This window comes from Girardinichthys multiradiatus, chromosome 3 (genome assembly GCF_021462225.1).
Source record: "Girardinichthys multiradiatus isolate DD_20200921_A chromosome 3, DD_fGirMul_XY1, whole genome shotgun sequence".
NCBI classification, from domain to species: domain Eukaryota; kingdom Metazoa; phylum Chordata; class Actinopteri; order Cyprinodontiformes; family Goodeidae; genus Girardinichthys; species Girardinichthys multiradiatus.
This window is the reverse complement of record NC_061796.1, coordinates 1346829-1359522: the sequence shown is the minus strand read 5'-3', so window position 1 is coordinate 1359522 and position 12694 is coordinate 1346829. Positions and strand designations below refer to the sequence as shown.

General features: G+C 43.3%; 1 protein-coding gene across 2 annotated transcripts in view; it reads right to left on the bottom strand.

Annotated features, from left to right (window-relative positions):
* Positions 1–12694, bottom strand: part of bves (blood vessel epicardial substance) — a 49933-nt gene that overhangs the window by 31242 nt on the left and 5997 nt on the right. For both annotated transcript variants that reach the window (XM_047361693.1, XM_047361695.1), the window contains exons 3-7: positions 6946–7070; positions 6312–6499; positions 5676–5784; positions 5004–5171; positions 4778–4919 (exon numbers count right to left, since the gene is read on the bottom strand). In XM_047361693.1, the coding sequence (XP_047217649.1) occupies positions 4778–4919; positions 5004–5171; positions 5676–5784; positions 6312–6499; positions 6946–7070 (732 nt within the window). The remainder of the gene's footprint in view (positions 1–4777; positions 4920–5003; positions 5172–5675; positions 5785–6311; positions 6500–6945; positions 7071–12694) is intronic.

Sequence of the window (12694 nt, the reverse complement as noted above, 5' to 3'; positions counted from 1 at the left end):
ATTAAGTGCATCCACACATGTGCATCAGTTGTCCTATGAACATAAGAATAAAGCTAAGGGGGAAAAGTTGTGTTAATGCTGTGGAAAAACGGCACCAAGCTAATGACTGTTGGAGTAAAATCCTAGCCTGCAGAAACTGTGGTCAGACTGGCCCCATCGAACATGCCTGTAAATATAAGTAAAGTCAGACACAAAAGCAACCTTTACAGTTGAAAGAAAGTGGATTCTCCCAAACAAATAAGCAACAAGTGAACAAAATGGAGCATGAACTAAGTGATGTACTAACGAGTACTGGGTCACAGTTCTGCTAGAGGGCCATCAGATATGGATGCAGGAGGATACTGGTAAACGTGTGTCAATGTGCCAGAATCTGCATCCCCTCTATTTGCAACAGAAGAAGTTAAAGCCGAGAACCTACACTGGTGAGCCTGTTTCAGTGTTGGAACAGGTGGATTTGTCAGTTTCACACAATAATCAGGAGGTGATCCTTCCAGTGTTCATAATTCCAGGAAACCACACTGCTCTGCTGGGACGCCTGTGGACGCCTCAGATAAAACTGGCCTGAAGTGTTCACAGTAAATAATGAGCCCCCTAGAGGAGATCTTAAAGAAGCATTCAGAGGTATTTGATGGAGAACTAGGAAGCATGAAGGACAGTTATGCTGACAGTCAAACCAGGAAATTCACCAAATTGTCTGAAAGCTAGGCCTGTACCATATGCCAGTAAGCCCAATGTAGAGGCATAATTAGATAGACTAGTAAAGAGTGGAGTGTTAGAACCAGTGAAAGTAAGTGGATTGGAAACACCCATAGTTCCATTCATGAAAAAAGGTGCCACTCCAAGGATCTGTGATGACTTTAATGTGACTGCCAACCCTGTCTTGACTGCAGATCATTAACCTTTGCCCCTTATAGATGACCTCTTCTCAGGTTTGGCTGGTGGACAGAACTTTAGTATAATAGATTTATCTCAGGCATATCTACAGATGCATTGTGACCCTGAGTCAAAGGAAATGCTGACCATAATGACACACAAAGGCCTGTACATGTACAACATTCTTCCATTTGAAAATATCCTCTGCTCCAGCTCTTTTTCAGAGAACGATGGATCAGATTCTGAGTGGAATCTCAGGTGTCCAGTGCAACAGGATGATCTGCTCATTACTGGACCAGTCAAAGAAACACATTTGAGGAATCTGGATGCAACATTGCAGAGGTTGTAAAATTTCAGTCTAAGAGTCAGAAAAAACAAATGTGAGTTTTTACAACCATTGGTTGAATATCTGGGCAACATAATCGACAGCTCTGGACTTCACAAAGCACCATCAAAGGTGAAAGCTATTGCAGAGGCTCCAGCCCGAAAGAATGTGAACCAGTTAAGATGTGTTAAGGGGTGTTGCTGACATATTATGCTAGATTTGTTCCAAACCTCGCAAACCCGTTCCATTCAAACAGAGTGAAGCCACTGCATGAGCTTCTTAACAAGACCAAGGCATGACAATGGGCAGAAAAATGTGAAAAAGCATACAGAGACGTAAAGTCTGCCCTTTCTCAGTCTGAAGTCCTCACCCATTTCAACCCAGCGATGCCCTTGCAACTGGCATGTGACAACTCACCACATGGTGTGGGCGGTAGTGTCCCACATCATGCCATCAAGAGAGGAGAGGCCAATTGCCTTCGCATCTCGAAAGTAAATATGCACAGATTGAGCGGGAAGCTCTGGCAATAGTATTTGGTATAAAGAAGTACCACCAATATGTTTTTTGCCGGAAATTTACATTATTCAGGGATCACCGAGCCTTAACCTCTATTTTTGGTCCTCTAACTGGGATTCCATCCCTTGTCAGCAGTCGTATGCAGCGATGGGCCCTGTTGTTGTTTGGTCTGACATTGGTATGACATTCAGTACAGGCAGTCTGACAAGCACAGTAATGCGGATGGGCTCTCAAGACCCCCGTTGCCTTCTGAAGCACCAAGAATCAATTTAAGCTGAGATCCTACAGGGGTTGGACAATGAAACTGAAACACATGGTTTTACACCACAATAATTTATTAGTATGGTGTAGGGCCTCCTTTTGCGGCCAATACAGCGTCAATTCGTCTTGGGAATGACATATACAAGTCCTGCACAGTGGTCAGAGGGATTTTAAGCCATTCTTCCTGCAGGATAGTGGCCAGGTCACTACGTTATACTGGTGGAGGAAAACGTTTCCTGACTCGCTCCTCCAAAACACCCCAAAGTGGCTCAATAATATTTAGATCTGGTGACTGTGCAGGCCATGGGAGATGTTCAACTTCACTTTCATGTTCATCAAACCAATCTTTCACCAGTCTTGCTGTGTGTATTGGTGCATTGTCATCCTGATACACGGCACCGCCTTCAGGATACAATGTTTGAACCATTGGATGCATATGGTCCTCAAGAATGGTTCGGTAGTCCTTGGCAGTGATGCCCATCTAGCACAAGTATTGGGCCAAGGGAATGCCATGATATGGCAGCCCAAACTATCACTGATCCACCCCCATGCTTCACTCTGGGCATGCAACAGTCTGGGTGATACGCTTCTTTGGGGCTTCTCCACACCGTAACTCTCCCGGATGTGGGGAAAACAGTAAAGGTGGACTCATCAGAGAACAATACATGTTTCACATTGTCCACAGCCCAAGATTTGCGCTCCTTGCACCATTGAAACCGACGTTTGGCATGAGCATGAGTGACTAAAGGTTTGGCTATAGCAGCCCGGCCGTGTATATTGACCCTGTGGAGCTCTCCACCAGAACGGACAGTTCTGGTGGAAACAGGAGAGTTGAGGTCCACATTTAATTCTGCCGTGATTTGGGCAGCCGTGGTTTTATGTTTTTTGGATACAATATCGGTTAGCACCCGAACATCCCTTTCAGACAGCTTCCTCTTACGTCCACAGTTAATCCTGTTGGATGTGGTTCGTCCTTCTTGGTGGTATGCTGACATTACCCTGGATACCGTGGCTCTTGATACATCACAAAGACTTGCTGTCTTGGTCACAGATGCACCATCAAGACGTGCACCAACAATTTGTCCTCTTTTGAACTCTGGTATGTCATCCATAATGTTGTGTGCATTTCAATATTTTGAACAAAACTGTGCTCTTACCCTGCTAATTGAACCTTCACACTTTGCTCTTACTGGTGCAATGTGCAATCAATGAAGACTGGCTCTAGGCTGGTCCAATTTAGCCATGGAACCTCCCAGACTAAAATGACAGGATTTCAATTCCATCGTCCAACCCCTGTATATTTCAAGGATATACATGCTGCACCAGTATCCTCCACACATGCAAGGAAACACACTCACACTTATCCTCTCTTGTCAGAAGTTATGGAAATCGTCTCTACTGGGAGGAGAGGACAAATGACACCACATCTGAAGCCCTACTAGGAAAGTAGGAAGGACCTTTTAGTCCAGTCCGAATGTCTGCTGTGGGGATATTGTGTCATTATTCCACCAGCACTACCGGAAGGAATTCTGGGCCAGCTTCATTCTGGAAACTGTGGTGTTGTGAGAATGAAAGAAATTGCACGGAGCTACTTCTGGTGGCCAGCTCTAGATGCTGTTGTGCCACAACAGCTTGTGAGTGATTACGGTTCACAATTACTGTCTGTAGATTTTAGGGCCATATTCAGCACATCATGTCTGCACCTTATCACCCTGCAACAAATGGGCTGGCTGAAAGGTTTATACAGACCCTGAAGTAAGTGCTTTCAACATCTTAAAATATAAATTCTCTCAACCAATGCCTGAGCACGTTCCTCTTGTCATATCGGAATACACCGCATGTTACTACCATGGCCGTGATGAAGAGACAACTCCGCACTCGAATCAACTTCCTGAGGTCTTTCAGGACAAAGAAGATTGTGCAACATAACCAAAAAGCACCATCGTCCATCCCCGGACGAGTAAAAACAAAGCTATGCACTTTTGAAGCCGGAGAGAGTGTTCTCGCTCAAAACTACACCAAAGTAGCAAAGTGGATACCAGCCACTGTGATTGCTAAAACGGGCCTTGTGTCATACACTGTTGAAACAAATAATCATCTTATATGGAGGCAACATGTTGATAAACTGCTTAGAGACTCTGGTGCTACCAATTATGCTCCACAGCCAACCCATCTTGTCTCAGAGACAGATACAGTAGCTACCAGGAGGAGTTTTCGTCAACTGAGTCAAATCAGGAACAACCCATGGTAGCAGGTTCCATTCCATATACCACTAAACCTCAGTCAGTGTCAGTTACCTATGTCACTGCTCCACCATTGCAGGTTGATAATGGAACGGGTTAGCCAGCAGGTCAAACTTACCCTAGAATAGTCAGAAGACCTCCAACAGACTTTCATAATAGTAGTGGCTAACCTATGGAAAAAGGGTCAGAATAATCCCCTGGGTTCAATCTAGGAAGGATTTAGTTGTAGTTACAGATGAATTAAAAAATATCGGACCCCATTTGTTAGTATGGACTGCGCAGACATTTGTTTTTATTATCAGAGGTGATGGTACATATCTTTTTTATGTATTTTGTTTAATATTTTTTGTCTGAGGTATTTTTGTTGAATTACGAAGTTCTGGGCTCTTTTGTATCATGTTACGTCAATATTCAATTTTTTCAAAGTTTTACAAGAAATTCTAAAGACCAATGGGTTTAATATACTGTTACTTTAACTTTTTAAGCACCTGGCAGGTAACTGTGCCTCTGGTAAGGTGACCTAAAAATGGCATTTAAATTGAGGGACAGTGATACTTACGGAGTGATGATCCTGTAGATCCTCCTCGTAGGATCTGGTTAAGGACATCATCTGTGTCACTAGTGCTTGCCATGCTGTTCCTCATCTGCATCATGGAAAGCTGAGAGCACAGGCTGGGCTGACGGTCCATTTTTTTCACTGCCTAGGAAACAAGCAGCACCAGTATTTGCTCTGTTAACACCATCAGTAAGAAAGCAGGGGTGTGCCTGTACAAAGATATACTCACCTTATCACTAAGCGTGGGATCATTTAGAGAGTAAAGTTTGTTGGTGATGTCTTTGCCGATCAGGTACTTGAACACCTCATTCAGAAAAGTGTCTGATTCCAGGAAGTAAGTGAGCCGTTCCCGAGACCAACACAGGAACTTGCAGTTCTCCTCTGCCACTATTGTCACCTATCAGTAAGAACACAGCAGTACAGTCCTGATTCAATTACAAAGTTGCTACCATAATCACCTACAGTGCCCACTGAACTTCAGAAATATACCGACATAATGGAAGATGGTGGCCTCGTTGGGGGTTCAGTGTGCAGTTTTGCATGATGATTTTAAGGTAAACTTTGGTTAAAAGATGATTTTAGTAACACCACTTGAATCTTGAGGTGCTAGTTTGGCTTCCAAATTTTCCAGATCTCAATTCAATCAATGCACTGTTGGATTTTCTAGGCAAGCAGGCCAATCCATGGAGGCCCAACCTCACTGCTATCAGGATTTAAAGGACCCATTTCTTACAGCTCAGTGCTGCATACCATAGCCTACTTTGAGGGCCTGAACTAGTCCATGCATTGGTTGGTTAGAGCTTATTTGGCTCCAACATGGAGAGCTACTCAGGATTGAGTAGATTATGATGTTGTCATTGGGAGGTATATATGCAGTTTTATGTTTTCTTGAACTTTTTACCTGGAACTTCTCCCCTCTGTGCATCTCAGTAGACCTGAACTCCGGAGAATCGATGAATGAGTTGGTATAGATGTTGTGAAGAAAATGACCTCGATATGACACCTTCATCCTGTTCCAAAAACATTAGAAAACTAATGATAACAATCGTCTATGATAACGTTTTATTGGTAAAACCTTGTATATTTAGCCTCTTATTAACCAGTAGATGCATAAAGGGGCAAACCTTTGTGATTCCACAAAGAAATTATAAATTTTACCCAAAAAAACTTGTTAAAAAGTTGTTTAATTAAAAGCATTTGCTATAATTTTGTTTGACCCTCCCGCAGTCCTAGAGGGGTTGCACAGATCCCATGTGTGCTACTCGAGTTTTACCCCGTCTTTTTTGTGGTTTTCCCATAAGCCTGACTGCAATGAGCCATTGATATCACATTTCCGACCATTGCCCTAGATTTTTGGTCCTGCGGGGGTCAGAGCAACCCCGCGGGCAGTTCTTTCTGGTGCCTCCTGTAACATCTGCATTGCTTTGTACCAGCGCTTAGCCAGGACTGCAAGAGGGTTAAAAAGCCATTATTATTCAGAGTACGCTTCATTCAGGAAGTGTGAAAGGCTGTGGCTAGCCATGCAAACAGCACATACTTTCCTTTGAGCAAAATGCTGAGACGTTCATCCACAGAGGTCTTGTCCTCAACAGCATAGGCTTGTCCTTTCTTCACAGTCTGGATGGTGCAGAACTGTCCTGTAAGCCTTTGAAATAAAGCCTCCTGCACATGGAGAGGCTCAAACATCCGCTTGTAGACAGACCGCAGCTCCCTGTCAATCTTAATCTGAAAGAGCACAATCATAGCCTCAATTAATTCTTATAAATCATTTAAATTAATGATTAATGAAAACAAAAAAGCTGTCTTGGGTATAATGCTTGTAAAATTCCATTTGAGGAGACACCAAATAGGGAATGAAGCTAAGGGCAAAAAAGGTTGCCTTGGTTCTTATGAATGTTGGTCTCATTCTATTAACTTGATGAAGAACTATTGCCTGCAATGTGTTCCCTGATGCTGTCTATTGATTCCTAAAAGTTGGAATACCATTAGCATACAATTGAGCCAACCTCTGGAGGATATGCTGCTCTATATTCTAGATAGTGATAGAAAAACTAAAGACTGTGCTTCAGGATTAATATTCATATTGTTCCCCAACTGCAGTAAATACATAGAAACAGTCCGAACAAAATATGGCAAAGAGAGACTACAGGGTATGGCAATGCAGAACTCACCGGCCTGCGCTTGTACAGAAGAAAGAATAAGTGCATGAAGTTGACCACCAAAAACACCACGTTCCACACCATCACATCAAGATTGCAACGATACAAAGTGGCCCAAGCAATGAAGAGACAACATCCTGTCAAAATAAAATCACACAGTAAAGCAAGTTAAGGAATAAAGGTCCAGCAAATTAAACTTCAGAGGGCTTAGATTTTTCATGTAACTCTTCATAAGGAGAACATTCTGTGTTAACAGTACAACAGAAGTGATACATGAGGCAAAACTAATAACATTGCATAGTTATGCACATTTCTTTAAAAACATGTTTAGACTGCACCATGGTTTTGTTAAAACAAGGGCTGTGGAATGAGTGGAACTTCTCTTCAGATTTGAATTTCTCTTTCAAACAACCACAAAAACGATGTCATTAACCAAAAGTGTTAGTTTAATAGCCCTGCCAAAATTATTTCATTTATATCAGAATTCCTTGTCCTTTCATTGTGTAACAAACAAAAAACAACTATATAATATATAATTATATATATATACAGTACAGACCAAAAGTTTGGACACACCTTCTCATTCAAAGAGTTGTCTTTATTTTCATGACATCCAATTATGTACATATCTTCCACGTCCTAGACTGATATTATTGACAAACACACAATCCTCCACTTCTGCCAGGAGTACATTGTGTATCCAGAGAAAAACGTCCCGTCTAGGCAAGAGGGCTCTCCACCACCCTGTCTTCTAGTCGAGAACATTTGATGAATTGCATTGAGAGACCAGCAGACCAAATCCATAACTCACAATTTGGAAGATATGCTAAAAGAGGCTCCAAAAAGAAGACAAGACACAGAGCTGAACCATGGCAGATATGGGAAGGGTGTGGGAGACGGAGAAAAAGCGTCCTCCTTCACTGAGAGCAAAAATAAAAATTCCAAATGTGTATTATATAAATGTATATACAGGGGTTGGACAATAAAACTGAAACACCTGGTTTTAGACCACAATAATTTATTAGTATGGTGTAGGGCCTCGTTTTGCGGCCAATACAGCATCAATTTGTCTTGGGTATGACATATACAAGTCCTGCACAGTGGTCAGAGAGATTTTAAGCCATTCTTCTTGCAGGATAGTGGCCAGGTCACTACATTATACAGGTGGAGGAAAACGTTTCCTGACTCGCTCTTCCAAAACACCCCAAAGTGGCTCAATAATATTTAGATCCGGTGACTGTGCAGGCCATGGGAGATGTTCAAATTCACTTTCATGTTCATCGAACCAATCTTTCACCAGTCTTGCTGTGTGTATTGGTGCATTGTCATCCTGATACACGGTGCCGCATTCAGGATACAATGTTTGAACCATTGGATGCACATGGTCCTCAAGAATGGTTCGGTAGTCCTTGGCAAAGACGTGCCCATCTAGCACAAGTATTGGGCCAAGGGAATGCCATGATATGGCAGCCCAAACCATCACTGATCCACCCCCATGCTTCACTCTGGGCATGCAACAGTCTGGGTGGTACGCTTCTTTGGGGCTTCTCCACACCGTAACTCTCCCGGATGTGGGGAAAACAGTAAAGGTGGACTCATCAGAGAACAATACATGTTTCACATTGTCCACAGCCCAAGATTTGCGCTCCTTGCACCATTGAAACTGACGTTTGGCATTGGCATGAGTGACCAAAGGTTTGGCTATAGCTGCCCGGCCGTGTATATTGACCCCGTGACAGTCCCAACGGACAGTTCTGGTGGAAACAGGAGAGTTGAGGTGCACATTTAATTCTGCTGTGATTTGGGCAGCCGTGGTTTTATGTTTTTTGGATACAATCCGGGTTAGCACCCGAACATCCCTTTCAGACAGCTTCCTCTTGCGTCCACAGTTAATCCTGTTGGATGTGGTTCGTCCTTCTTGGTAGTATGCTGACATTACCTTGGATACCGTGGCTCTTGATACATCACAAAGACTTGTTGTCTTGGTCACAGATGCGCCAGCAAGACGTGCACTAACAATTTGTCCTCTTTTGAACTCTGGTATGTCACCCATAATGTTGTGTGCATTTCAATATTTTGAGCAAAACTGTGCTCTTACCCTGCTAATTGAACCTTCACGCTCTTACTGGTGCAATGTCCAATCGATGAAGACTGCCTACCAGGGTGGTCCAATTCAGCCATGAAACCTCCCACGCCAAAATGACAGTTTCATTGTCCAACCCCTGTGTATATATATATATATATATAAATATAAAAATTGAGCCTTGGGGGACCCCACAAGAGAGCAAAGCAGAAAAGGATTCACACCCTGCAATTTTTACAGAAAATGTTCTGTCTGTCAACTAGGACCTAAGCCACTCCAGGGCAGAGCCTACTTGGTACTACAGGCATGCCAACAAAATGCTGTGATCAACTCTATCAAAACAGCCATTAAGTCCTGCAAAATAAAAAACACATAATCACCGGAATCACATGCCAGGAGAATGTCATTATAAACTCTCAGCAGGGCTTACTCTGTGCTATGAAAAGTTTTAAAACCAGACTGAAACACATCCATGAGGTTATTTTCATCAGGGAAAGATTTTAACTGAGAATAAACAATCATTTGCAAGATTTTCGACAGTAGATGAAGCTTGGAGATGGGCTAAAAGTTCCCCAACACATTAGGATCAAGACCAAGTTTCTTCATCAGGCGCGGCACTACAACATGTTTAAAATTAGCATGAATTACTCCAGATGACAGATTACTATTAAAAAGGGCAAGAACCAAATGCCTGAAACATGGGACAACATCTTTAAGAAGACGTGGTGAGCATCACATGGAGACCCAGAGTGCTTAATCTGGGCAACCATATCCTCTAAAAGTGATACAGTCACAGGCTCAAACTGATTAAAAGCAGCAGAACAGGGGACAGGGGCAGAAGGATCACAGTTTGGGCATAATATGATAGCCCTTATAGAGGTAACCTTGTCAATAAAAAAACTGCATAAACTGATTACACAATTCAGAGGAGGCTTCAACACCAGCAGTCTATGGAGCATTAAAAAAGCATCAATGGTGCTAAAAAGAGCACGAGGGTTGTGGCTATGAGGTAAGATTAAATTAGTCTTGATAATTGTGCCAAGAGCCTTTTCAGATCTGAAGGGAGACCTGCAACTTGTCTTTACTCCACCTGCAATCTGCTTGACGACATTCAGCAGTCGAGCTCGAGTCTTTTTATTAAACCAGCGTTTAGGTTTCTCTAGCCTGCTTGAATTTTAAGGGTGCAAAGATATCCAGTACAGTCAGACAAGGAAGAGTGGAGCCAGCAGCTAAGCTCCTCAATATCACTTACAGCAGTTGGACAGAGCTAATAAAACACCTCACCAAACTGGCTGGCAGTGGAGGGGTTAATAATCGAGCAGCTCTTAATAGGAGCACTAGTCTTAAATGGAGCACAAGTGAAAAAAGTATGGAATATCACAAACATATGATCAGCAAGGACAATGCAGGACCTAATGTATGACCTTTTTTTATGTGTGGGATACAACACATTTTTAGGTGTGGGTTATACAATGCTGCGATTCCAGAACATGCCAAAGCAGAAACACTGCATATCACATACACTGGCGCCATCTTGTCCCTTCTCTGTATATATAGATATATCTATATCTACAGGGGTTGGACAATGAAACTGAAACACCTGTCATTTTAGTGTGGGAGGTTTCATGGCTAAATTGGATCAGCCTGGTAGCCAGTCTTCATTGATTTCACATTGTACCAGTAAGAGCAGAGTGTGAAGGATCAATTAGCAGGGTAAGAGCACAGTTTTGCTCAAAATATTGAAATGCACACAACATTATGGGTGACATACCAGAGTTCAAAAGAGGACAAATTGTTGGTGCACGTCTTGCTGGCGCATTTGTGACCAAGACAGCAAGTCTTTGTGATGTGTCAAGAGCCACGGTATCAAGGGTAATGTCAGCATACCACCAAGAAGGACGAACCACATCCAACAGAATTAACTGTGGACGCAAGAGGAAGCTGTCTGAAAGGAATGTTCGGGTGCTAACCCGGATTGTATCCAAAAAACATAAAACCACAGCTGCCCAAATCATGGCAGAATTAAATGTGCACCTCAACTATATACCAAGATGGCGCTGATGATGGCAGCCTCGGAGCTGCGCTCTCTCTTTGTTTTTGTATTTTGTGTGTTTTTATGTTTTTCGGGCCACAGTACTGTAGTGTCGGGACACAATCCTGTGGTCTCATTCAGTAGAGAGGAACTTCTCAACATCAGAGAGTCCTCTCTTGGGATTTTTTCACCATCTTTCATCGATCCGAGGTTCACTGAGCTCCTGACAAGCAGAGCTGCAGCACTATACGAGATACTGCGCCGAAAGCGGCGGAGGGGAACGCATGCTGGCGCGCCGGTAAAGCTCCAAAAAGAGGACTTCGCACACCACTGCCTTCAATCCACCTGGCAAATGTCCACTCTCTAAACAACAAGATGGACGAGCTGCTTCTTCTCACCGATAAAAACATGAACCTCCGCGGATCAGCGATTCTCTGCTTTACCGAGACATGGCTGAGTGAAAACATCCCGGACCGCGCACTGCTGATGCCGGACTTCCAGTTGTTCAGAGCGGATCGCAGCGCGGAGCTATCGGGGAAGAGGCGAGGAGACAGAATCTGCTTTTATATAAATGAAGGTTGTTGCAGAGACATAAAAGTGCTAGGAAAAACATGTAGTCCTGATCTGGAGTCATTTTCCATAATCTATAAACCGTTTTATTCACCTAGAGAATTTTCCTCGTTTATAATAATTGGCTCATATTTTCCACCGCATGGCTGCACTTCTGCCGCGGAAAAACATCTTGCTGAGCTGATTACAGACATGGAGAAAAAATACACGGACTCTTTCATCATAATACTGGGAGATTTTAACAGAGCAAACCTCTCCAATGAACTCCCCAAATACAGACAGCATATGAAGTGTCCCACCAGAGACAAAAACACACTGGACCATTGTTACACAGCTTTAAAGGACTCATATCATGCTGTTACCAGGTCTGCTCTGGGTTTTTCGGATCATTCTCTTATCCACCTCATCCCAACCTACAGACAGAAACTAAGAGCTTCCAAACCCAAGGTTCACACTGTTAAGAAGTGGACTGAGGAATCAAAGCAGATGCTACAGGCCTGCTTTGAATGCACAGACTGGACTGTTTTTGAAACCTCAGCCACTGACCTAAATCAACTAACTGATGTGGTGACATCATACATCAGTTTCTGTGAGGACATGTGTGTGCAGACCAAGACCTTCTGCACCTTTGGGAATAAGAAACCATGGTTTACTCTACACCTCAGGAATCTGCGCAGGGAAAAGGAAGAAGCTCACAGCAGTGGAGATTGGGCGCGGTACAGGCAGGCCAGGAACAGACTTACAAAGGAGATCAAAGCAGCCAAGAGAAGCTACAGTGAGAAGCTTAAGAACAGCCTTTCTACTGGTGACACTTCAGCTGTATGGACCGGTCTGAGAAACCTGACTGCCTATAGGAGCCCCCCCCCACCCATCCTGAACAGAGTCGTCTCCTGGCCAACCGTCTGAATGGCTTCTACTGCAGACATGACAAGAAGCCATTCACACCTCAAATCATTCCCTCCACATCCCATTCAGGAACAAATTCCTCCCATAAAGTAACCAACTCCCTACCTTCAGATCCTCTGCCTGCACTAAAGATGTAAATAGGCTCTTTCAGTGCATGAAAACAAAGAAAG